Genomic DNA, 27,081 nt, shown 5'->3' on the forward strand with positions numbered 1-27,081 from the left:
CCTTAACTCTCCCACTGTCCTCCCGCATGCCTGCACAGCGTTGACTCACTCCTTTATTCTGTCTTCGCTTCAAAGGAGGCAGTGAGGCGGCTAAGCCTAACAGCTTCATATCTCTGGGTTTGGATCAGAATGCGTGTGCTTGCTTATCTGCTGCTTTTGTTTCAGAAACACAACCTTTCAGACGCCTTGATCTTAAACCGCCAGCAGAGTCAGCGAGCAAGCTTGACGTCCTCAGAGCTGAATTAGCTAAACAGATCCAAGCCTGACGTCCTCAGAGCTAAATAAGCTAAACAGATGCAAGGCTGATGTCCTCAGAGCTAAATTAGCTAAACAGATTCAAGCCTGACGTCCTCATAGTTGAATTAGCTAAACAGATGCAAGCCTGACTTCCTCAGAGCTAAATTAGCTAAAAAGATGCAAGCCTGACATCCTCAGAGATGAATTAGCTAAACAGATGCAAACCTGATGTCCTCAGAGCTAAATAAGCTAAAAAGATGCAAGCCTGACATCCTCAGAGATGAATTAGCTAAACAGATGCAAACCTGACGTCCTCAGAGCTAAATAAGCTAAACAGATGCAAGGCTGTATTAGTTTGTTGCTGCATTGCACGTCTTCACTGTTGCATTATATACTACTACAGTTGGACACTTTTTAGGGCTGAACTGTTAATTAGGGGTCCAAGCAGGGAAGCTGCTAAATCATTATTGTTTTCCTTTTCAGGGCACATCTTATTTTGCTATTTATCCTATTTCTTGTTCTTCGTAGCATTGTATATGGAGGCTGCAAACTTAATCTTCTTGCACTTGTACCATCATAATGAAGATGTTCTTATAGTCTTATCTCGGAGTTTGGATCAGAGTGTTTGCTTTAGCTAATCTTCTGCTTTTGTTTCTGCAGTGCATCCTTTAAGGTGTTAAGGGTTGAAACAAATTCAGCGCGTCTGCAGTGGAGAGATGGCGTTTGTGATGTCTTCACCATTTCAGAGATTTCCCGGAGAGGTTTCTTTTGTAATGCTGAAATGATGACCATTCCTATATCTATGATGTATTTTCTTTTAAGAGTGTGTTTTTTTTTTTGTTAGGTTCTTTTCAACTTTTTTCGACTCATCGCACTGTGCAAGACTATGCATTATTGAACGGTATTTGTAAAAAAAAGACAAGGGTTGGCCATATGTTTCACATGGCAGCGAGGACAATTTGGGCAAAATGGACCAAAAACAAAAATAGGGAGATATGGTTGGGGGACTTAGTTGTCTCCAATATAGATAGCTCATATAAACTGTCTCACATATATGATGTTATCCATCAAATATAATGCAAAATGACGGCCTGTTAGGCCTTCTGCGTGTTGACTACTTGTTTTCAGGTGTGCTCAGGACTTAACGAGCTGATGAGCTGCACCTGTACACTGGAGTCCTGATAAGAGGACTGCTTCCTCTCCCCTTAGGAGGGCCATTCTTACTTTGGGTTTTGGACATGCAACACTGCACTCAGACACATTGCAAACACACAACATCCATGCATTACTGATGACTGACTTTGACCCACCTCACACTGTTTGTTTGTTATTTGGTTAGTTTGGTTAATAAATCTATATTTTAGTTAAAGATCCAACCTCTCGACTCCCTCTTTTGTTGTGGCCTTACCCCTAGGTCATAACATGGGGGCTCGTCTAAACAAACCTTTTTTCTGTTAGTTTACGTTTAAGTCGCACATTCGTTTTTGTATTTGATTATTCTGTGTTCGCTCCCTTTAGGTTCACGTGCAATTGTCTTTGGTTCTCACTTGCCTTGCCTTGCTCAGGTGCAGGAGGGTAGAGTGAATTTGAAGTCCAGAGAGTCTGGCATTTGGTGCATGTAGCACATTCGTTGGACAATTGGCATGTGTTCCTTTTTGTGTGTGAGTATAGTATGTTGGGATCACCTGGATGTGTCTGCTTAGGTGCAGAGCATCAGGTAGGCTAGCGCCGGAAATCCCAGTTTGTCCTTTGGCGCCGGTAGGTGCAATAATTTGGTTAGCAGTCGTAGCACTTGATTGGTGTCTGCTTAGGTGCAGGCCAGCAGGTGTGATTTGGTTTAACTGCTGCTCGCCTAGTCGTTCGGTGTAGTGCCGTAGTCTAGTGCGAGTTTTGGGTCTTAGGTTCTCGCATAGTAAGGTTTGAGTACCATTTTTGAAAATGCGAGGTTTGTGATTTGGTTGCATTGGTTTGATTACTGTTTTTGCAAGAAATTGTATTTTGTCGGCTTTGTTAATGTTTGTGAGTTAAGAGAATGTGCGACATATGTTTTTCCGTGACTTGCCACAGGCTGGTCTATGGTCATTGGAACCGTATTAACAAAGTTTTGCCGACATTTGTCTCTGCAATAGGATTCATCTTCTGTGTTTGGTGAGTGCGTTGCACTTCTTTGAAGGGGAGCGAGAGAGGTTGGTTGGATAATTTGGATTTGTTTTGCTCAGTTATTGGCTGAATTTGTCGGAGGTAAATGGCCTTTTGGCTTATGTTGGTCCTAGCCTTCGTAGTTTTGTCTTGTGCCGTTGCTTAAAAACATTGTTTGCCACTTTAATTTGCAATGCTCTGTTTTCCCTGTTAGGCTTTAGTGGCGTTTCCCCTTTGGGTTGCGTCAGGGGGGGGTAGTGTTGTGGCAATGCGGTTCATGTCGATCATCTTTGGATGATTTGTCTCGGGAGCACGTCCGTGGGAATTTGTGGGGTTGCCTATTGCAGGTCGCTTTGCAAACCCGCTGGTTTAAGGTGCACAACAACCCGCCGCAAATCCTCATGAAGACCATAGGAAAGTTTAGCTAGCTTTGGGGCAACATAGTTAGTGGGAAAACTTCCGGGGTTAGTTTTGCCTCATATGCCAGCTAAAGTGGTAAACACCTGCCTACTTTTTATAATTTGTTAGTTTTGTCTTGGATTTGCTCTACATTTGAACTGTCTGTGTTTTTTGATTTGAGCAAGGGCACAATTCATTTTGCTGGGGTTAGTATTTCCCTTAGTGATCGTCTGCCTGTTTCTTGCCATTTCCTTTTTTGATTTTGTGTTTCTCAGGATGGGTACCTGGAGTGGTGAGTTCAGCTGGAAGCGCGGTGCAGACTTGTGTACAGTTTTAACAATTGCATATTGTAATTTAATGTTTTGTCCATATTGGATGTTTTAGGCCTGATTGATTTGAAATTCAGAAACCTATGGTTTCTGTTTTATGGGGGAGGGTGTGACGGCCTGTTAGGCCTTCTGCGTGTTGACTACTTGTTTTCAGGTGTGCTCAGGACTTAACGAGCTGATGAGCTGCACCTGTACACTGGAGTCCTGATAAGAGGACTGCTTCCTCTCCCCTTAGGAGGGCCATTCTTACTTTGGGTTTTGGACATGCAACACTGCACTCAGACACATTGCAAACACACAACATCCATGCATTACTGATGACTGACTTTGACCCACCTCACACTGTTTGTTTGTTATTTGGTTAGTTTGGTTAATAAATCTATATTTTAGTTAAAGATCCAACCTCTCGACTCCCTCTTTTGTTGTGGCCTTACCCCTAGGTCATAACACTACTAACAAATGTTACAGCAGAAACATCTTGGAAGATTGTACAGTGCACTAGGTTGATGGTACTTATGAAACTGGGGTCTCATTACACAAACTTTGAAATCCTATATTATCTATTAATTAAAATATGTTTTTTTTTTATCTTTTTATCCTACACATCAATGATTTTAAAATCTTATTGCCAGCTACAGTTAGGATTTATTAAATTGAGATGGGACACAGCCATATCATATTTCAGACCTCCTGAGTTTAGGCACTGGCTCTGTAATAGGAAAAGTCCTGTCTTAGAGGCATTTCTATCTTTGAAACTTAAGTTAATAGTAGGGGGGCCTATGTGTCTAATTTGGGGGCTTGTGGGATTCGCATGTTATTTTTTGGAGAGTATATCTTTGTTCTAGGGGTTCTTAAGAGTAAAAAAAAACAGGTTTTGAAGGACCCAAATCAAAGGTCAAATTCAGAAAAGGTCAAATTTGGTGTTTTGTCCATAAACCTCACATTGCTGGTATTATAGCATAAGGTTTGGTGCCAAAAAGCAAAGATATTCTACAAGGTAGTGTGCAAAAGTGGACCACATAAATACAACATTATAAAACATTTTTTCAGAGCACAAAGTGCAGAGATCTCTTAAATCAAGTTTAATAGACTTTTACATAGTACCAGCTGAAGTCTGTAAGGCCTTCCGAAGCCTATGTAAGTGTGAAGAAAAGAAAGGGTAAAGGATCAGCTAGACAAACAGGCAGGTGCGTGTGTGTGTGTGTGTGTGTGTGTGTGTGTGTAAGAGAGAGAAAGAGAAAGAGAGACACTACCAGCATGGACGGATTATGAACTTTCTGTTAAGTCAGGTGATGGCACACATATTCGAAAAGAAACAGATTTTGGGCTATGTATCCAGTGGCAGATATGTGAGGACTGGTGAATGACCCATCACTAGAGACATATGCCAAATTTCTTGTTTTTGTCCATGAGAGAGTATGGAGATGGGCATCACAGATCATCCAACGATTACATTATTACAGTGCAGTTATTTTACAACAGAACAAAGCAGTTTGGCACAGGAACTGCTACAAATCCACCTGTAACAGTGAGCATCTTCAGCATGCTAAGATTCGCTACTAGAAATCATGTGAAGCAGGCAGGACTTAGTGTCTTCAGAAAAGACGCGGTAGACCATCTTCTGAACCTGCAGCAACACCTGCAACTGCATCAAGTACATCTAGAGGGACACTTGTTCAGCAGCAGCTGCTGCCAGCATAGATAAGTGCTTCTTCTGTCAGAAGCAGACAAAAGAGCGTCTTCATGAGATGTCCTCTTTCAATGCAGGCAACCAACCAAGAACTATAAGTAATATTTTGAAGTCAATGACTTTTAACAGGTAGCCAGTGTAAAGATGCTAGAATGGGGGAAATATGTTCATATTTTTTGTGTGTGTGAGCAGCTGCATTTTGTATAAGCTGTAAGCTCTTTAGACAGGTATTATTACAGCCAGCATAATAGCATTGCAATAGCATTGCAATAGTCTATCCTTGAGATGACAAAACATTAATTTCTCGGCATCTGGTAAGGATAAGGACTTTCTTAACTTTGAAATGTTCCTTAAATGGTAAAATTAAGTTTTGGTGATCTGTTTTATGTGATTACCTAGTGCTAGGTCCTGGTCAATTATAACTCCTAGGTTTTTAACACTTGTGGATGAGGTCAGTGGAAGATCACTATATGTAGCCTGTGATGTGGATAGGATATCCCTCATTTTTTTAGAACCTAAAACCATGACTTCTGTTTTATCTGAGTTCAAAAGCAGGAAATTATTCGTCATCCATGTCTTTATATCTCTTATACATGTGTCAAGTTTGGCTAACAGTGTTAATTCATCAGGTTTTATGGAGAGGTATAGTTATGCATCATCTGCTAAACAACAGGGGCCTCAGTACTGAGCCTTGAGGCACTCCACATTTGACCATAATCTGGGTAGATGGTTTATTATGGACCTGTACAAATTGTTGACGGTTAGGAAGGTATGATCTAAACCAGTGTTTTTCGACCTTTTTTGTGCCACGGCACTCTTTTGACACTTAAAATGTCCCACGGCACACTAACACACTAATCCTGTGTGAAGAAAAAATAAACATACCATGTCCTAAAATTTCAAATAATACACAGATATGGCCTTATTATGGCTTCTATGCAAGACCTGCTCAATATAACAAGCGCCCTCTGTTTCATTTGTAGGTGACTATATCTAATTTAATTGTTGTTTTGAACTGGATGTGTGATGATTCTGTGAATACTGGATATGGGGCCCCCGTTGTACAATGCCTGCATACCACAAATAGTGCAATCATAAAATCAATGAGAGTATGTGGTTATAAATTCTTTGATGCAACAGTTGCTTTTCTGGACCAGTGAGTGACATTTGGGTAATTTTCTGCGGCACACCTGATGATCTCTCACGGCACACTAGTGTGCCCCGGCACAGTGGTTGAAAAACACTGATCTAAACCAAGCGAGTGCTGAGTCTTTGATGCCTATCAAATTTTCAAGCCTAAGTAGTATGTCATTGTCTATGGTGTCAAAGGCAGCGCTGAGGTCCAGGAAGACCAGTATCGATACAAGGCTAGGTTTTTTGAGGGAGGGCTTAATAACAGATGTCTTAAACGACTGCGGTACTTTATAATCTAGAGCAAAACATTATCCAGGAAGGGGAGAGCAGTCTTAAGAAGGCGAGTAGGAATAAGGTTTAGTAGACTAGTTGTAGTAGTAGACTAGTAGATTTTGATGAGGAAATTGTGGAGGTGAGATCTAATATGTTGTGTATATGTAAATGAATTAAATGTTGTTTGAGGTCTCATCTGTGATTCTGTGATTTTGCTATCTTTCAGCAATGGAGTATGTGTATTTGGTGAAACTGATTGGTTATTGATCTTATCTCTAATTGTTTGACATACAATCATAATACTGACATACAATCATACTGTTAAAAATAAGAAAATAACTGTTTTGTGAACTTTATTCAACATAGCCAGTGATTTAGGCGAAATGTATGGTGTTAATTATAGTGAAATTCACAAATTCACAGAAATAGGGTTAAAACAGGTAAAAAAAAATGGATACATAATTTTTCTCCATGTTCAATGACCTCTAAAGACAGTCCAACCACTCTCCAAAAATTAACATTTCAATCCCACAGAAACCACATAGGCCCCCTGACTATAAGGTAGGACAAGCAGTTAGGATATTTTTCCATAATGAGGCCCCTGTTCCCTTATGTACTGCAGCACAGTCTCTCTGACATGTGCACACACTGCCTCTTCTGCAATAACAGTCAGAGTAGATGACATCTATGTTACTCTCAAGGACCACACTCAGCACAGCACAGCCTCAAGGACCACACTCAGCACAGCTCAGCACAGCACAGCACACTCTCAAGGACCACACTCAGCACAGCTCAGCACAGCACAGCACAGCACACTCTCAAGGACCACACTCAGCACAGCACAGCACAGCACAGCACACATGGAAAGCTAATAAAGAGGGGCTGGGGTCACTCACTGAGCGCTCTGGAGTGGTCTGGGTTTCGGATGCCTTTGGAGCGCAGTCTCTGGAGCAAAACTGAAGATGACTGCTGTCGCACAAGATACACCGCCATGGAGTAACTCTGGAATACACCCAAACACACACACACACGTAAGGGTAAAAGTACTGTCGAGGAAAACTGGTCCACTTCTCGAATCCAATTAGCAATGAATCACTTATTCACACAATCACAACTATTTACTAATTAGCACTCTGGAACAAGGCGTCCGAAGGAGACAATGCAGACAGGAGATCTCTGAAGACTGTTGATCTTTATTCACCGCATTGCAGTGATAGTCCAGCCTAAACGATCCAGACCAGTCGTCAAGCAATAAGGTGAGGTGAGATGTCATCAGCTGGCGCCCCCCAATGAGATCTGACTTAAAGATGGCTGCGGCCTATCTTTTATACCCCTTAGCCTTAGAGAAGTGCCCTCTCCTCACGCCATTCTCGAAAGACACCTTTTGTCCAATCAGCATCTACCAGGGCTACGAATATTGGTGGAAACCATCTTCCCATCATGCATAAATATATGCAAAACTGTCTAGTTCTGGGTCTTTCTGGTTCTATCCAGTTGGGTGTAAGCAGGGCTTTCTTATCTTGTTTACTTCATAGCATACAATGTCTACCTGTTACTTGGCCTTGCTCTTATCCTCACCAGCTGGCATCCTCCTCTCTCTCTTGGCCATCATATGAAAGGCCTAGTGTCTACTGTATCCTCCTGCACCCCACTCCTTGACTGCTGGTCTGGTCTGTTCAAGATGTGTACAGGCCTTGAAAATCTCATAATAACTGCAGTAATATTAAAGTTTATAAAACCATACATGCATCTTTTAAGTCATAGAAAAACACAACAGTATTCCTGCAGTATTGCTTATGCTATGGCTCTATTAACGTCACACGTATGTATAGGAAATGTGCAAGGAAATTAAATGAAAAAGTTCTATTTCTACACAGGGATTATTAAAGTGAAAGGTGACTTCACCCACTTGAAACAGTGAATATTTCAGCACTAAAGAGTAACCTAAAGCTCTTCCCTCTCCCCTCAACCACATGTGCATTGTCCAGTCCAGGGTACCCGAGGCGGCGCTACTCCATATTTACCCGTCCGATCTCTGACGTCCAGGACACGATGATGGTGTTGGGGACTGTGGTGGAGAGGCGCACCAGTGAGGTGATGTTGATCGGCCGGCTCGGCCGCTTCGGTTCCACGCCGTTTTTGGTGGGGGGAAGGTAGCCCTGGGGGGTAAACACACTGTCATTGCATACTTCAGAACAAGTACAAGTATATAACTAGTGTGAGTGTGTGTGTGTGTGTGTGTGTGTGTGTGTGTGTGTATATATATATATATATATATCTTCCACATATATACACATGACTCATTCCAGCATAATCTCAAAGGCACGGTATCAATAGCAATGGCACTGAACCACTCTGGCCAGCAGGGGGCAGCCCTTGACAAATAAGATTCTCAATAACATGAAAAACACTGAGGTCAGAGCTGCCGTGGTTCTGACCGACCTGATACGACTCAACCTATTAGAGTCGAGGTCAGTGTGTTTACCTACAGGTGGTTTACTAACTAAGGCAACAAACTCAAGAAGACTTGAGCTGACCGGGTGAGTTACTGGAGTTTGACAGGAAGGAACATACCGGAAGGTTGCATGGCTTGCCGTTCACTTTGACGCAGAGGTTGGGAGGGAAGTGATCTTCCTGAGGGCAACTCGTCTCTGACAGACAAAACCTACAGCGCGAAGTGAGACGTATGGGGACAGGGAAGGAGGAAGAGAGAGAGAGAGAGAGAGAGAGAGAGAGAGAGAGAGAGAGAGAGGGAGAGGGAGAGGGAGAGGGAGAGGGAGAGGGAGAGAGAGGGAGAGGGAGAGGGAGAGGGAGAGAGAGAGAGCTTTGCAAGTGAAGAACCGAGGCTTTCAAAACACTTTTTTAAAAATAAAAAAACACAGCCTTGTGTTTTCTGATGCTTTCTGAAAGCTCATTTCACCTGTCTACTCTGCCATGACTCAGTACCACATCAGATACAGTTAGCGACAGAAAGACCTTAATCTTGTAGTTCAGTTGTTATGGCTAAGGCCACTTTAACAGCCCAGAACACATCTTCACATTCAGCCTTCCAATAGGGGCTCATCTAGACATCTACTGGAGGGATCTGAATGGCGTCCACATGGTGGAGACACTCTGCAGGCTACACAGTAGTAACTACAAAGACATGGAAGGAGTTTTAAGGGCTTTACGCAAACTAACCTTGCTTACTTTTCTTCTGAGTGTGTGTGAGTGTGAAGGTCTGTCAAACTTGCTAAGGGATCAGTCAAACGTGTCATTGAGAGGATCTTACCTTAACTGAACCTGAACTGAGAAGTCACACTTGGACCCCGAGATGTCCCTATGGAGGGGGGGGGGCAGAGAGAGAGAGAGAGAGAGAGAGAGAGAGAGAGAGAGAGAGAGAGAGAGCGAGAGAGAGAGAGAGAGAGAGAGAAGAGGAAGAGAGAGAGAGGAAGAGAGAGAGAAAGCGAGGGAAGCAGAGAAGAGAGTCAGGTTTCATTCTTGCAAGCGCCGTCACACATTAATTAAGCATGTTTTTAAAGCCACTGCAGGTGTGCCTGAGAAACTGGGCAGCTTTTCTCCAGTACAGCGTCTTCTCCTTCAGTCCCTCACATAACAGTGCAGGAGGAGGAGAAGGCTGGAGGAGATCTTTACTCAGTCCCTCACACAACAGTGCAGGATGAGGAGAAGGCTGGAGGAGATCTGTACTCAGTCCCTCACATAACAGCGCAGGAGGAGGAGATCGGTACTCATCTGCTCCATCAGCACAGGAGCACAGCTCTGCTGTTAAGCCCCCACAAGGTGTTTATAAGGAGAGGGGGGGGCTTACATACCCATGACGCTATGGAAAGGTCAGGTGATACATTAACACCAGTGTGGGGTGAGGGGGGGGGGGCAGCCAGTGTACCCTTACACACACAAACACACACATGCATGCATACACAAAGGTGCAAACACAGGGGCAAACAGACACATACACACACACACATGCACGCATATAAAGACATGCAGACACACACACACACACACACACACACACACACACACACACACACAGAGAGTGTGTGTTGTACTCACATTGAGCTGCTGATCTGTTGGACTTGCTGTGGAGTCAGAGCGAAGGCGAAGCACGTCTCCTGAAAACGCTGGTTACTGTCTGTGGCTACACAGGCAGCAGAGAAGAAGGGTGGGAAAGAAAGAAAAAAGAAAGAAAGAAAGGAAGAAAGAAAAATATAAAGAAAGAAAGAAAGAAAGAAAGAAAGAAAGACAAGTCATTTGAAAACAGCTCGATTTCAATTTAGTGGTCATCAAAGTTCAAGGCTGTTACCAACATCTATAATCACAGACAGAAAACCTGCAAGAGCTGGCTACAATCTAAACATATGTTTATGTGAGGAGGACATTGCACAAGAAGTATACCTTGTGTGACCTGCAGCCCAGTCCACAGTGGGTCATTGCCTTGCTGTGCTTTAAGGCAGTAGGGTAATGGTTAGTGCCATGTTTAGTGCCTTTTGTTTGCGTGTATGCCGTCTTGTAGCTGTGGGGTACAGTGGAAAGCTGAAGGCCAGGCAGACAGGCAGGCACACATCCCCTTAAAGATGGACGATATCCACACTCTCTCTGGCTGTCTGCCTTGCTCTTCCTATTTCTCAGTGTCTGTCTGTCTCTTATCAAAACCTGTCTCTCTGCTTCCCTCTCCACTCCCCCTTCTTCATCCTCCTCCCTCTCTCTCTCTCTAACCCAACCTGTCTCTCTCTCTGCTTTTTCTACCCCCCCCCCCCCCCTCTCCAACCCAACCTGTTTCTCTCTCAGCTCTCTATACCCGACCCCCCCCCCCCCCCCCCCTCCAACCCAACCTGTCTTTCTCTCGGCTCTCTATAACCCCCCCTCTCCAACCCAACCTGTCTTTCTCTCGGCTCTCTATACCCGACCCCCCCCCCCCCCTCTCCAACCCAACCTGTCTTTCTCTCGGCTCTCTATACCCCCCCTCTCCAACCCAACCTGTCTTTCTCTCGGCCTTCTCTTTCTCAGTCTCTCTCTCTGTCCTCCCTCTCTCTACCCCACACTCCACTCACTCTCTCTCTCTCTTTCTCTTTCTCATTCTGTCTCTCTTCCCCTCTCAATAATCGTCTGCTCTAAAAATAGCTCCTGGGCGGTTGCACAATCCAATCCTGCTTAAGCCTGGCCCAGCCCAGTGGCCGGCTGTAGGAGATAAGAGCAGACTGCGCCGGGGAGCACAGCAGCACACAGCAGCAGCCCAGCCCAGCCGAAGCCCGGCCGTCCGGGGAGCCACACGCCACCGAGCGTCTGGACCCCGTCTGGGCCACATTTGGGCCACTGCTGGCCTCGAGGGCAGCCTGAGAGCCTGGATCAGCAAGGTTATCGGCTGACTTTATGAATGACATTATAAATGTGAGGAGGTCAGAGCCAGCGGTCAACTCAGTCATCTCAGACAGTGATCCCAGCTCTCTCTTTTATCTCTCCGTCTAGCCGTCCATGCAGCCGTGAGATCAAACCTGGAGGAAAAGGGCTGTTTGATGTATAATTGAATGGCTAATGTCTGATGGCTCACTACAGGAGTACACACACACTGGCGGGGTGGGGGTGGGGTCGCCAGGTGGCTTGTCTCGTCCACACTACATCAGTCTTGCACACCCTTTTGTTTCCACTGGGCTTCGTAATGTCTAGGCTTAAGTTCCTCTGTAACAAGTCTTGGGCAGCCATGAAAGACAGGCTAATCCATACCTAAAGTGACCGATAGATCACCACAGTTCTACTGATAGCTTCTAAAGCAGGGCTGTTCACGAACCGAAACCTACGCTGAAGGAAAGGCCAAACTACATGTGTCAGCACATACTATAAGGGAGTGAGTGTGTGTGAGTGTGGCAATACTTCCAAGGTAATAAAACAGGATGTTAAGCAACTCCTCCTTGACAAAACACATAAACAAATCCATACATGACACCACAGACAGTAGAGAAGGACTGACTGAAAGTAAAAATGCACTGAAATGAACTTCCTTGTCTTTTTCTGTCCTTTTTTCCAGAACGTTCTGAGAAGCCCTTAAGATAATTAAAGCTCAGAAGAGACTGCAGACACGGAGGAGGTGATGGAGAGGGAAGAAGGGAAATTAACAGCGCCACTCCAGACACTACTCCTCCACAAGTAAAGAGAGGGAGAGAGAAAGAGAGAGAGAGAGAGAGAGAGACGAACAAGGAAGAACGAGTACCATTCCAGACACTCGTCCTCCCTAGTAAAGAAAGAAGGGGAGAGAGCAAGAGAGAGAGGGACAGAGAAAGAGTGAGAGAAGGAAGAGAGAAAGATATGATGACTATGAATAAGGGATGAAGAGAGTAGTGCGGGAGGTGAAATTAACAGCATCAGAAAAACTCCTCCCCCAGAAAAGAGGAGGATGAAGAAGACAAAGTTGGGGGTGAGTGAGGAATGAGGGATAGAGAGAGGATGAGAGAGAAAAAAGAAAGAGTTGGTAAATTAACAGTGTCACACCCAACGTACACGCACTCCTCCTCAAGAAAGGAAGAGGCACAGAGAGAGAGAGAGAACAAGGGAGAGAGAACAAGGGAGAGAGAGAGAGAGAAAGATGAACATGGAAGAACGAGTGAGAGGTGATATTAACAGGCCAATCCAGACAGTTCCCATGTCCTCAAGAAGAGAGAGAGGGAGAGGGAAGGATAGAGAGAGAGAGGGAGTGGAAACAAGAGAGGAAGTGAGAGAAACGAGTGAGAGTGAGGGAACTGAAATTAAGAGTACCACTCCCCCTTCCTAGTAAAGACAGAAGGGGAGAGAGTGAGAGAGAGAGGGACAGAGAAAGAGAGAGAGAAAGAGAGGATGTGGGAGAGAGAGATGAACAAGGAAGAACAAGTGAGGGAGGTGATATTAACAGTACCACTCCAGACACTCGTCCTCCCTAGTAAAGACAGAAGGGGAGAGAGCAAGAGATGGAGGGACAGAGAAAGAACGAGAGAAGGAAGAGGAAGATGAAGATGAATAAGGGATGAAGAGAGTAGTGCGGGAGGTGAAATTAACAGCATCAGTCCAGACACACTTCTCCAGAAAAGAGGGGGATGAGGAAGACAAGGTGGGGGTGAGTGAGGATTGGAATGAGGGAAAGAGGAGGTAAATCAACAGTGCCACACCCAACGTACACGCACTCCTCCTCAAGAAAGGAAGAGGGACAGAAAGAGAGAGAGAGAGAGAGAGAGAGAGAGGAAAATTGAAAGTGCTAAGATGCTTTCCTCCTCTCTAAAAAGAAAGGGAGCAAGGAAAAGAGAGGGAAGGAAATGAGAACGAGAGAAGAGAGAGAGAGAGAGAGAGAGAGACAAAACAAAAGAGAGTACTAGATGAACTCCGCCACTCCGAGTGCCCTCTCACTCCGGCACAGAGAAAGAGCAAGAGAGGGAGAGGAAGGAGGGAGGAAACACAAGAAAGAGAAGAGAAGGAAAGAAAAGAGAAGAGAACAGAAGAGAAGAGAGAGCACCAGAGACAGAAAGAGAGAAAAAAAAGAGAGAGAGAGAGAGAGAGAGAGAGAGAGAGAGTGTGTGTGAGTGAGGTGAGTGAGTGAGGGGAGGGAGGGAGAAAATGTGGGGGAGGTCATTCTATAGAAGCTAGCCAGAAACCTGACGTCAGATGCATATTATTGGAAACTTTTGTGTGTAGTTGTGTGTGTGTGTAGTTGTGTGTGTGTGTGCGTGCGTAGGTGTAAAGATTACCGGTCTCACCATACCGTGTGTACTGTAGGCTCAAAACACACAGGCCTCCTTACCGATGGCATCAAATTTCACACAAACTTCAGCCCTCTCTGTTTGTCTCTATGGACTTCTACAGTGTTGACTTACTCCTACTGACCTCATCAAACCTCTTTAAATCAAATTAACACACACCAGGGGTGGCAGAACAGGCGTGTCACTTCTGCTGTGGAAACTGAACATAAGTGAGCAACAAGTTTTGCAAGCTTACAGAAACCATTTCATAATTGAGCTTTTATCTTACAGCTGTTTTATTAGTTTTATTAGTTTGCACCTATTACGCCTATGAGTTTATATTTCACTCAAAACTATGCCAGTGACAGGTGTGGAGGTCTGTCTTCTTCCCCAGCACCTTTAACATGACACAATTAAGCTCAAATGATAAAGCAGTCTTCATGGTCCTGTCCTACTGTATGTCAACTGGGAAACTTACTGTCTTAAATGTTGTCTTCACATGCAAACCAGAGCTCGACAATCACAGACAAGATGTACTTCATCTTGCACTCAGAAAAGTGTGAGATTAACATACAACACATGTGAGCTCTGCCTGTGACTGCAATGCAGACACACGTTCAATAGCACTGGACACTTCAACACTAAAGCTAAATCATCACTTGGCATGAGGGTCCTGGTCTGGGCTGCAGACTCACCCAGGCTGGTGGGTTTGATGAGCTCGTCCAGCAGGTCGTAGAAGGGCAGCCTCTGCATCTTGACGTCGGGGTGCAGCGGGTGCATGGCAGGGGGCAGGTGGGGCAGGCCGCCCAGCTCGTGCTTGGTGCCCAGCAGGGAGACGGGCAGCAGGGGCGAGGGGGCGCCGTGCCCGTCAAAGGCCAGCTGTGCTAGGCCGGGGTGCAGGGAGCCGGGCGCTGCCGCCGGGCTGGGCGCCGCCGTGACGCTGGGGGGCGCTAGGTGGACAGCGGGCAGTGCCAGGTCCACGGGCGACACCAGCTTTGAGGGGAAGCGACGGCGGTACAGCTCCTTGATCTTGAGCTGGATGGCAGGGCTCACGCCGGCCTTCAACAGGTGCAGGGCCTTGGTCAGCAGCTCGTGCTTGCGGCCGTGCTTGTTCCGCCCCGCGTATCCCAGAAGCACCTGCAGCTCCGAGACGCGCAAGCTCATCACCATTTGCTGTTGGAGCGTTTGAGATTTGGAGAGAGCAAAAAAAGACAGTAGAGATTGAAATGCATCATCTGCTAAATGTAGATATGAGTAAATGTTCATTAATGTATCAATGATCTGCTAAATGTATATATGTGTAAATGTTATATTAACATATCAATGATCTGCTAAATGCAGAAATGTGTAAATGTTAAATTAATATATCAATGATCTGCTAAATGTAGCTGTAAATGTTATATTAATATTTCAAAAAAAAAAATGTACCCCCTTACAAGACCATTTCTGTTTTAAACGTGGTCATCATGCCACTTCATGCCAAATCATGATAAAACATGAGCATGTGTACACTACAAACACAGCCTGTACACACACACACACACACACACACTAGGCTCATTAAAGACTCATTACCCTCCTACAGAATCTTTTTCCATAAGGATGACGCACAATCACAATCACATTTACCCCAGTCACTTATTCCATAAACACAGAGAGATAGAAAGATAGAGATAGAGAGAGAGAGACTATATATTCTTTTTCTTCTTATAAATATCATCATTATAATGTTTTTATTACTTAAAGTACGCTATGACCAATTTGGACGTTTTATATTTTGTTGTAGCCTACTGTATGTTCAATGCATTGCTGTGGCGACCCACTGAACAACCATGCCATTAAAGCTTGTGTGACTTTGACTTGGAGAAAAAGAGGGAAAACGCAAGAGAAAAAGCGTAAGCGAGATAAGCTCGTAGTGTGCTAGTGTTCTCCCACAGTCTGTGCGCTTCTGCAGACGTTGAGTCACATACGCATGCAGGCTCAGTAGCGGAACGCGACCCAATGAGACAAACTGAAACAAGACAACAGAAAGGCGTGCGCTGGTGACTGTGGCTGTGGCTAAGTACAGCCCTTGGGGGGTGCAATGACGGGTTAGTCAGCGCCAACCAAACGTCTTCATTATACAAAAGGGTGTACTTAACGGGTGTACTTAACGGAGCGAACCATTCCCATGGGAGTATGAACGAGAGGGTTCTGGGGTTTGTCAGTTTGTGCACATACACACAAACCCAAACAAAAACACTCAGGCCACTACAGACCACAGCTTGACAGGGTTTGGTTTGAACACTTCTGCGTTATCTTCACTGGTACGTCTCCATAGAGACGACATTCTGAACGAACAAGTGGGCTTGCCAATAAACACTTTTTAAGAGAGACAGTTGGAACTTTTCCCCCTTCAGGATAAGATCCCTCAGACATAAGCTTAGCAGGGTTTCCCGCAGCACTTTGCAGTCAAGGCGGCCGCCTTGGCAAAACAAGCCTGCCGCCTTAACTACGTCGTCAAAAAAAAAAAAAAAAAAACTTTTACTTTGTCCTTTTTCTCCCTTTCATTCCAAACCGTGACCAACGCCAATCTCCCTTCTCCGTAGAACGCATTAAAAAATAAGAAGAAACGTGTCATGAATCGAAAAATAATCAGATTTTATAATCTTTACATATGTGATATGCCTCCGAATCAGAGCTAGTGAGCGGAGCTGAGCGGTGCAAATATCTCGCTCCTCGTTCTCAAGAATCAGTCAAATCGCGAACAGCCACAGCTCCGTTTAATTGTCAGGTGTGATGAAATGCGTTCATATTAAACTTTTTATGTCATAAACGTTGCAGGCATATGGAAAGGTTTAGTGGTAGGGTTGTCCAATGATCAAGTTGTTGCTTCAATTTATGAAGCGACGCACCGATGCTGGGTTCATCCGTTTGGCGCAAGTTTAAAATGTTTAGCCGACTGCGTGATTTGTCATTTTCGTTCTTTTGGCAATTAATCCCGACTGATCCCTTTAGTTAACGTTGCCAAGCTTGTTTGTTGTTGCACTATCAGTGTTGCAGTCTTTTAAAATAAATGTTCTGAGTGAAATATATTGCCATTGCTCTTAGTTCTTTGGGAACGGGGAGCTAAATTGACCTGACGCGAATTTGACCGGAGAAGCGGCCGAGTAAACAGCCACCTGCTCTCAGCACAGTGTTGACGACTGACAATAGACGGGCCTAGGCCCGTCCAGGCCCATCCGTTACAGATGGAGGTAGAGAGGATACAGATGGAGGTGGAGAGGATACAGATGGAGGTGGAGAGGATACAAAGGGAGGTGGAGAGGATACAGATGGAGGTGGAGGGCGAGTTGGGAGAAGGACATTAGAGAAGAAGGTGGAGAAAGACGTGGAGGGATGTTGGAGAGGGAGGTGTAGAGTGTAGTGCAGGTGGTGCTAAGAACTCATTTATTTGTCCACAGGCCAGTATGTGTGTCCAGATGAGCTGGCTGGCTGGTCTGTACCTGTGCGTGTACTGGCCTACACGGACATGATGACTCACCCACAGCTAAAAAGAACAAAAAACAAATCACAAGGGGGCAAAGAGGGAGGAGGGGAGAGAGGGACGAAGAAAGGAAGAGAGAGAGAGGAAAGAAGAGAGGAGAGGAGAGAAGAGAGGAGTAGGAAAGAGGAACGTAGGGATGTAAACACACACATGGTGGTCGTGGCTCCTTTTTCCTCAGCTTGGGTGCTGAAAAACCATCTCAGTTGTTTACAAGAAGAAAAGGGCAGAATAATAGTAATAACTAGGCTGTGCCATGTATGAGGGTGTTAGATGGCACTAATGAGCTGTGCTGAACACTCCACCAGGTTAAACTGCAGCTCCCCCTGCACCAGGTTCCCCCGCTGCCATGCCCAGCAGTCTGGTGGCACAGGGTGGGCACAGGGAAAATAAATAAGGTCTTTAATATTGTGACTGGCTTACGCTAAAGCTGGTGGAGCTGGAGGAGTGGGTGGAGAGGAGAAGGTGGCGCAGGTGGCATGGGTGGCACATTACGCTTATGGTACTGCTGACCCAGTGTCTGTCATTTGGTTTTCATTTGAAAACAGCTTCTAGTCCGCAGGCAGACAGGCGGGGGAGGAGAGGATAAAAGAGGAAGAACAAGAGGAGGAGAGGATAAAAAGAGTGGGAAAGAGAGAGGAGGAACGAGAGAGGGAAGTTAGGAGGAAAAGAAAGAAAGTTGAGGAGATTAAAAACACTGAAGGAGAGAAAAGAAGAATGGAGAGAGAGTGCACAAGGGAGAAGAACAGAGAGAAAGAGAGAGAGATTAAGAGCACAAGAGCAAGATACTGCATGATGAGTGAGAGTGAGATAGAAAGAGGGAGAGGAGGACATAATGATCAACCAGGAAAGAGACAGAGACAGAGAGAGAGAGAGAGTGTGTGTGTGTGTGTGTGTTAAAAGAGGTCTGGGCCAGGGAGTTTTGAAAAACAAAAGCAGTGTGCAGCTCCAGGGAAAACAAGAGAGACTCACATTATTCCCCCTGATGGAGCGCCAAACTCAGACGAGCCCACTACACACACACACACACACACACACACACACACACACACACACACACACACACACACACACACACACACAAACTATAAGATGACTTCAAACTCAGACCAGCCAGGTACAAACACACACGTTTGCAAACATACCTCCAGACAGACACACACACACACACACACACACACACATTTGGACCACTACCAAACTCATGCTCTCTTGCTTTTCATATTCTTTTACCTGGGCTCGTTCCTGCTTTCTCCTGGAAAATGGCCAACTCACTAGTCTCCCTAACACACACACACACTTAAGCTCTCATGTTGAACTCCATACACACACACACACATTTTCCACTTTCCATGTGTGCCCTTAATTTGAACTGAGGGAGCATTGGCAGGAAGTAGAAGGATACAGGATACAGGACAGGTAAAGGGGGCAATGAGGGGACGCGTCCCAGAATTCCCTACCTGGATCAGGTGAGCTGAAATCAGAGGTGTGCTAAAAGGAGCTGAAGGTTTTTGATTGATATGTCTATTGATGCCTATGTGATATCCATTTCTTATCTTGTGTCTAATGACTGCGTTGGATAAGTGCATCATTATCATTCTAATAAAACACTTTAAAATTGAAAGTGCAAGAAAGGGGGAAGCAAGCCAGAGATGAGAGAAAGAGAGCGAGAGAGAGAGAGGACATAAGGATGACGAGAAACAAAAAAGTGTAAAGATGGGAGACAACAAAGTTTGGATTAACCAACTCCACAATCTAATCTCTTCAACACATTTATGAAATGAAAGCCAAACTGCCACACGGTCTTCAGGACGTGTGTGTCAATCAAACACAGCCCTCTCAGATGACAAGTTAGTGCCATTTGTGCTCTGTGTGTTTGAATGCTGAGCTTAACGAGGTGTGTAATGAGATGGACATCTCCTCTCTCTCCCCGACACACTCCATGCAGAACTCCAATTACACCACCCCACCCTTCCCAAACCATCCCCTCTCCCCTTCTCCCAATTTACTTTGTTTTGTATAGTTACATCGTTATCGACTGCACAGCACAGCACCTAGCCACACACAGAGCACACACTAATCTGTCTCTTCCTCATGCTTGTCTCACCCACTCCTTTATTTCCGCATCATCAGCTTCATGTGCTTGTTGTTACAGTTACGGTTTCAACAACCTGTTGTACTGTGTGATGGCAATAAACATGGCATTTTACTCGGTTTCTGTTCTGTATGAACATATGTGTTATAAAACACTATTCTACTCAGTTTCTGTTCTGTATAAACTGTTATATGTGTTATAAAACACTATTCTACTCAGTTTCTGTTCTGTATAAACTGTTATATGTGTTATAAAACACTATTCTAGTCGGTCTCTGTTATAATAAACACACTATTCTACTATACGTTCACTCTTCCCTCCGGTATGATGCTCTCCTCACGTTCCGTCTCCACCCATCCCCCTCTATCCCTCCCTCTTTCTCCTCCTCTCTCATCCCCCTCTATCCCTCTCCTCTCCTCTCTCTATCCCTCCCTCTCCTCTCCTCTCCTCTCTGCAGGCTGGAGTGCACTGTGTGGGATGTGGAGCCAGGGAAGGCCCTTCTTGTTTTGGGTTTGGTGGCAGAGGGCCACCCCTTTTCCACTCCTCTCCTCTCCTCTCCTCTCCCCTCCCCTCCTCACCTCTCATCTCCCCTCCTCTCCTCTCCTCTCCCCTCCTCTCCTCTCCTGGAGCGCCCCCAAGCCTGGGTCTGACCAAGAGGGCCTCACAATAACAGCGCCTCTTGTCCAGAACGCTGCCTGCAGTGCCAATGGCAGCAAGCTGGCACGGAGCAAACTCGACCCGCTCCATGCAGACAGAGGAGTGTTGAGGTGTTGAGCTACTTGTGGGTGTGCGCGCGTGTGCATGTGTGTACGAGCAGAAACAAACACACTGCTGATATGAAGGGTCAAAAAGAGGGTGGGGGGGTTCTCAGCTCATTCTAAATGGTCCTGTACACACACGCAGTACTGCAGATAGGAGTAGGGCTGTGGAGAAGGAAAAGGACTATTCTATTGGAATGGTTTTATTTATTTGATTTTATTTCAGCAGTTTGGCGCTGTGCTTGCCACACACACACACACACACACACACACACACACACACACACACACAGTGTTGGGCCAGGCTAGGCTAGGCTGTGCAGAGTACCGGTACCTCCTGTCTGGCCAAAGGTTTATAGTGAAAGGTAATTACATACTGTGTGAGGCACAGACCTCCCATGTTGGTGGCTCAAGCATGGGCTGACGGCAGACGAGAAAAACACACAAGTGACACAAATACTGTGCAACACACGTGCACCCACACACATCACAGACACTCACACGTTCACACACACACACACACACACACACACGCACAGAAAAACAGAAGGGAAAATCAAACAACACACTCCATCTCCCACAGATGGAGTGAAATTCACTGGTAACTGGTGGAGGCATCAGTTCAATAACAGGCAGGAAGTTATAAACTCTAATGATAGATATGTGAAGGAAGCAGCCAGTGTTTCAACAAGTTATAGTCTCAAACTGAATATTATGAAGGAGGCTCTAATGGGGGGGGGGGGGGGGGGCGCAGACCAAGCCGATGATTTGACGTCTGATAAAGTCTGGGTGGTCGATGAGCATCTGTCACTCCAATCTGTGCAGTCCACATGGCTCTGCAATCACTGATGAACCTCTGGTCACGCATTTATGGCCGATTCAACATATTCAACATTTGTTGTATTGCTGTCGGAGCCGTTGGGAAAAAGGTTACTCTAATTTGCTGCTTAGCTTGTCTACTTGTTGACAAGAAGCACAGTGTAATAATCCTCTGACCTTACAGGAGATTGTAGATGACTGGATCTAATAACACGGTTTCAGCTTTTTCTTCTTCTCCACAGCCTCTTTCTTTCATCCACAACCAAAAGACCCAGGACTGACAATGCCAGTGTCACCCGCTACTAAGCAAGTTATCAATCATATTCTCGATCAGATGTTGATATATTTTAAACACTGTTTTCTAGCGAGCAAGACTAGTGCGGAAATGGTAAGCTAGCACAGCGTTGTTTGGCTTTTGCTTCTCAGCACCCCTATTGCACTAGCAGCTGAATGTAGCCTACGTGCTAGTTGACGGTGGCCAGCCGTTGTTGTTGTATGCGTAGTACTGTAATTTCTTTCCGACCACACAGGGAACACAAAGCAACGATATAGGACTCAACAGACAGTCAACATCGCTGTGTGTGCTTTCAAGTCAGACAGCTTTTGAAGTGTAGACTAATACCTTTCATGACAACCACTAACCTTATGGTGCTAGTTTAAACTTCTCCATTAGTCAACATTTTTACCCCATCACTTTCCTTGTCCTCTATTAGTCTTTGGTATGTAGAGAGAATTGTTTTCATTGTGCAGAATTGTATCAGTGTGCTACAAATGACTTTGGATGAATTACAGGAGAAACTCTCTCTTTCATAATAAAGATACTTTATCTGTAGATACACAATTCTGCTAAGTTAAGGGAATCAGACGGAATTCCAAATGTGCTTGCTGAGTACGCCAAACTGAACTATTTGAGGAATTGAGTGTATTAATTCAGACCAACACAAGGCTTAAGTTAGGCCCTTATTTTCAACATGCTGTTACACTAAAGTTAAACTGAACTTCCTGTGAACTTTGAGTACAGAGATGCTTAAACAGACCTGGTTATCTTTACACCGTGGTACATTTGTTATTTTAAAAACAAACTGAAAGATAAACATAGACACACACAAGCAAACACACACACACACACCTCCTGGAAGCAAGCTCTCTAGTTGCGCCATAACCGTACATGAAAGTCAAAAGTGCACACAACGTCTTTGAACTCACTCAGTAATTACTTTTAGTACATTTGCTACAGATGCTGAACTTCTTTTGTCATATTGGGTCAAATTGTAACAAAATTAAAACGGACAACCCAGAGCTTTTGCCAACCAGGCCACAAGCTGTCTCTGCTAAATGAGTAAGGGACTTATGCAAATGAAACGGAATCGGTTGAAGCGGTTTCCACCTGATGTGGGCAGATATGCTGCCGTGACGTGACGTCATGGTTGTTGATGACACATGAGAGATCTGACACCAAATTCAGACCAAAACACCAGGAGTTCAGAATCATCCTGGGTCTGCCATCAAGAATGTCCAGGGTTCATGACTGGCCTCAGTGTGGTCTAGTAGAGATCCTTTAGGCTAGACACAAATCATAAATGAATGTGCTGCAACTTTTTACTTTACATTACATTACTTTTAGGTCAGGAATGCATGTCCTGAAGTAGGCCTAATGCCCAAAATGCTTCCAGCTGTGGTGCAGGTGGTATGGTGGGTGGGTAACACCAAAGCAAAATTAGATATGCTAAAGATAGGGCGCTGGGAAGGCTAGGCTATTTAGTCTCCCAGTTCAACACAGAGTGCATTATTTCCACCAAATGACTGGCTATATAAGAGCTTGCAGGCAGGACCCATGTATGTTCTTGCTGTACAGTGTAGATAGCCACATTGAAGCACAAGGCCTAAACTGCACACACTACAAGCCTGATTAGAATAAATAACAAACATCACAACATACATACTGTCAGATGAGGAGTTATGCAAGCAATTTTGCTTTCGCTTGTGGTGTGTGTGTGTGTGTGTACTGTGTGCGTGTGCGAGTGTGTAGGCCCATATTACCAACAGTGACACGTTGCTATGAGGAAGTGCTGATCTCCAAGGGAGTCTAATCTGGTGTGTGAAGACAAGACACACAACAAACTTCCCCTCGGAAAGACAATCAACCACCCAGCCGATGTGCTGACAGAAAGAGAGCGGCTCGACCTTACGGTCTCTTTCTGGGAGGACAAAATGTCCTTAACAGAGCTCACAAACCAAAAAGCATGGGCTGATAGATTCCTAGCAGCATGAGCAGAGTTGTTAATCATGTAAAATGCACTGGAGAAAAATGGCCAAGGCCCAACAAGACAATATATCATTAAACTAAATACTGTTGACCCACAGAGAAGACCTAGTTCCACTGAACCAGACCTGAGTAACTCAGTGTCAGTATTGTAAAAGGATGCAGTACACAAATCTCTATCTTGCACATAAGGAGCTGCAGGAATGACGTCAGAGTAAAAAAAAAAAAAAAAAAAAAAAGATATGATCAGAGCTGCTCCATACAGATGAGTCATGTGCAGGTGTCACATAACTAACACTATGTCCTTATGACTCACACACAGTCTTAAACCATCAAAAAATACTGCTTAGATTAAATGGTGCTATCACAGTAACAGCATACAGTAGGATAGTACCTAAACAACATGGTCTAGTAGTCAATCCCACATTCTGTAGCGCAAGCATGATTTTACAGGGACAGACCCTCAGACAACTATTTTACATTGACATTTCATTTTCACTACGATTTCTTCTACAGTGATTTTAAGGCAATATCACACAAACAAATTAGCTACAACAACTTCAAATTGAGACTGAAACAAGCAAGGAGAGGGCAGAGGCACCGGGTTGTGTGCGCTACACTATGCCTAACTAATTTGCTGTTGACATTTAAATGCCACACAAGTGGACAAAAGGCATTGTCATAAAATAGGCCTATTATTTAGGCTATGTCTTTGAATGCAGTTGATGTGATATGAGCACTGTCACTGACACAAATCTATTCCATCCACTATGAACATATAATCCCATCATCACTTAGTTGAATCAATGTAACATTACGACAAAGCAGAGCTACAAATTGCAAAACAATGCCCTCTTGGAACAGGATGGCACATCAACAGACACATCAACAATAAGGGGTCAGTCCCACTGTTCACTCTTATGACAGCTAACACATCCGTGGTTAACCAGGACTGTCAACCTGATATTGATGACGATTGCTACTGTGCATTATTAGGTTACTGTTAACGTGTCTGAACAACTGCACTCATATTTCCACCACAAAGAGGTAACTGTTTGTAATGAAGTGTCAGAATCACCCTGCATTAGATTGACACAGCCATACTACTAGAGTCAACATCCAGCTGCGCCTATAACAAACCTCTCTCATAAACAAAACAGTAACGTTAGCTATATCAAACCATAGCATGGCACTACAGCGTTGATTTCGGTTTCTGTTCAATTGAGCAACTGTTAGACTAGTTCTGAACATCACCATAGAATATTACTCAAATACACATAATATATACACGAAAATAGGGTAAAAACAACAGCTAGCATCTCGCTACAAAAGACTATGTAGCTTACCACACGACTCACTATGCAGGGATAGAGTACATAATCCTCTTGTCAACAAAACAGCATGCTCAGCTCTCACCAGTAGGGAGGCAAAAGGTAAATACATCCAGGAAGCACCCTTCAGATCATCTCCATGTCATTAAAGTACTCGTCCAGAGACATCAAGGAAAATATACCCTATTGGTGGACAGACTATTAACGTTACCAGTAAACATATAAATCGCCTTCTACTACAACTAAGGGGTAGACTCAGCACCAGAATATCTTGACAGGAACAGAACTAACGTTAGCTAACAACACAATCAAACACCTTTCGCAACAGGGATGGGTCTTGCTCAGTGAATCTGTAACGTCGCTTCTGTAATGTGTAACTTGGCTGAATGCACGCATGGGTTGTCAGATATAGTTTCCATTTACCTGAGGACTAATATTAGCTACCCCACTGGCTAGCCTACGCACCACCCACAAGCTACAAGGATAGCTGTCTAGAAAGGTAACAGATATCTGTAACACAGCCTTTCCAACGCCCCATACACCTCATTTTATTTTAGAAAGCAAAGGATCCATGACAATCAACAGCATATTGAATCACTATAACGACGAATATTCAAGTGAATGCAGATTCAGATAAACCCAGCAGTTGGGAGCTTGCTTAAACAAATACCTGAATTGCAACCCACAGTGCCTACCAGGGTTAGTTAGCTCCCTAGCTAGACAGCTAGCTTCCTCTGCTAGCATAGGCTAGCTGGCAAGCGACAGCCGACTCAACATCACAACAATAACAATGACCTCCCATGCTGTGAGTGTAACTGCTCAAAATCCTATTCTTACTCCGTATCAAAGTATCAACTCTTTTAAAAACACATGGGGGATATCAGATACCACCAAATTCACAAGAGAATGACATTAAGTGATTGTATCAATAGTAATTTTCGGGCTGCGCTTTACCTTCAGTTCCGCACTCTCCGCCATCTTGTTACTCTTGGCGCAGGCGTGATCAGCCCCCAGTACGCAAAGGCATGCTAACGTGCTCACGTACATATTCAAAAGAAGCGCCTTAATTTGAACAAGCAAAAGGCTTTGTATGTAGGCTACTTCAATCGGGATGGTTGGGTATGATAATCATGAACTCATTTAAGACATACATGTGAACTAAAGGGAGTTCAAAGTCATTCATTTCTAACCCTCAAGCTTTATTTGAATGACTTTGGCAAAACAATGTTTTGACAATTTGATATTTGACTATTAGGCTAGTTAAGTTCGAAACATGCACCTTAGCCTAGGCTACTTTGGATAGACAATAACATTATATCATAGGAGTGATTAACGTCAAACAATCTAGACTGGACTCAACATTTGGCACCTCCAATATGTTTAGGGTTCTAAAGACGTAGGCTATAGCTCGTTTTATAGTTACCAAAATGATAGCCAAGGAGCCAGAAGTGAACACACATGTATGGCTATAAAAACGATGCTTTCATTATACAAATGAACATGATAAAATACTTTTATAACCTTAGAGCCAGCTCCTTTCTTTGTGATCTCTCAATGGCGATGCCGCATTTGTTTGCAACTCCAACAGCATGGCGTAGGCTAGCCTAGGCTACCCCCAAAACGCCCACAAATGCCCGTATGTTTGTGTGAAAGAATAGATTAGATTTGAGTCTGATTCACTCTCTCTGACCATAGGCTACTTGGTTACATTTGTAGCCTATTCTTGGAAAGGGTCTCATGTCTGAATTAAAGGCAAAGCCTGTGATGGTTTCTGTGAACCAACGAAGATCATTGTAAGCATTTTACTTCATTCAGGTTTCCACCACTTTACCCACATGATTGATGATAAAAGCTGGGTTTGCAAAAACCTGGCTCCAGTGAGACCAGAGGGGTATTTCACAAAATCTACTGTAGATAAGGGATTAAGCTGGGATTTTTTTTTTTGGTTATCCTGGATGAATTTAGCCTTGACTTGGTTTCACAAAAGAGATGGCACATAAGTTACCATGGGGATTTATTCTCTGCACCTAGACTGGTCCCGACAGACAGGCAGTGTAATAGTTCTAATGGTAATTATGTTATCTTATTGGTTCAGCTAGCTGTCATTCAAATCAGACCTCTGTGTGAATTTTTAAGGAGCTTTATTACATTTATATACTATTTAATAGATGTATTTGCTCGCAAAACACAACAGTTTTATTGCCTTAATTATTTACATACTCTTGTCTCAATTTTCGTTCCGAAATTTGGTTAAATCCATTATTGAGTAGCCCACTTCACCTTTACAATCAGACCATGTAGGCCTACGAGCTTTGTTGGACATTCCTTCAGTCAACATGCCCCAAACTTGACATCAGTGGCATTATAAAAACAACACATTTTACAATGGCC

At 44.3% G+C, this 27,081-nt stretch overlaps 1 protein-coding gene across 4 annotated transcripts in view; it reads right to left on the reverse strand.

Moving 5' to 3' along the window:
• pias1b (protein inhibitor of activated STAT, 1b) overlaps positions 1 to 26,327 on the reverse strand; it is a 36,026-nt gene extending 9,699 nt beyond the window's left edge. For 2 of the 4 annotated variants that reach the window (XM_042110035.1, XM_042110034.1), the window contains exons 1-7: positions 25,645 to 25,726; positions 14,597 to 15,074; positions 10,258 to 10,342; positions 9,473 to 9,520; positions 8,776 to 8,866; positions 8,226 to 8,360; positions 7,098 to 7,203 (exon numbers count right to left, since the gene is read on the reverse strand). In XM_042110035.1, the coding sequence (XP_041965969.1) occupies positions 7,098 to 7,203; positions 8,226 to 8,360; positions 8,776 to 8,866; positions 9,473 to 9,520; positions 10,258 to 10,342; positions 14,597 to 15,074; positions 25,645 to 25,668 (967 nt within the window). In that variant the 5' untranslated portion in view covers positions 25,669 to 25,726. Of the gene's footprint in view, positions 1 to 7,097; positions 7,204 to 8,225; positions 8,361 to 8,775; positions 8,867 to 9,472; positions 9,521 to 10,257; positions 10,343 to 14,596; positions 15,075 to 17,386; positions 17,407 to 25,644; positions 25,727 to 26,211 lie in introns of those variants that run through there. The other 2 variants (XM_042110036.1, XM_042110037.1) reach the window with 2 other exon arrangements.
• Positions 26,328 to 27,081: the final 754 nt, after the last annotated feature.

This window comes from Alosa sapidissima, chromosome 11 (genome assembly GCF_018492685.1).
Source record: "Alosa sapidissima isolate fAloSap1 chromosome 11, fAloSap1.pri, whole genome shotgun sequence".
Lineage (NCBI taxonomy): Eukaryota > Metazoa > Chordata > Actinopteri > Clupeiformes > Clupeidae > Alosa > Alosa sapidissima.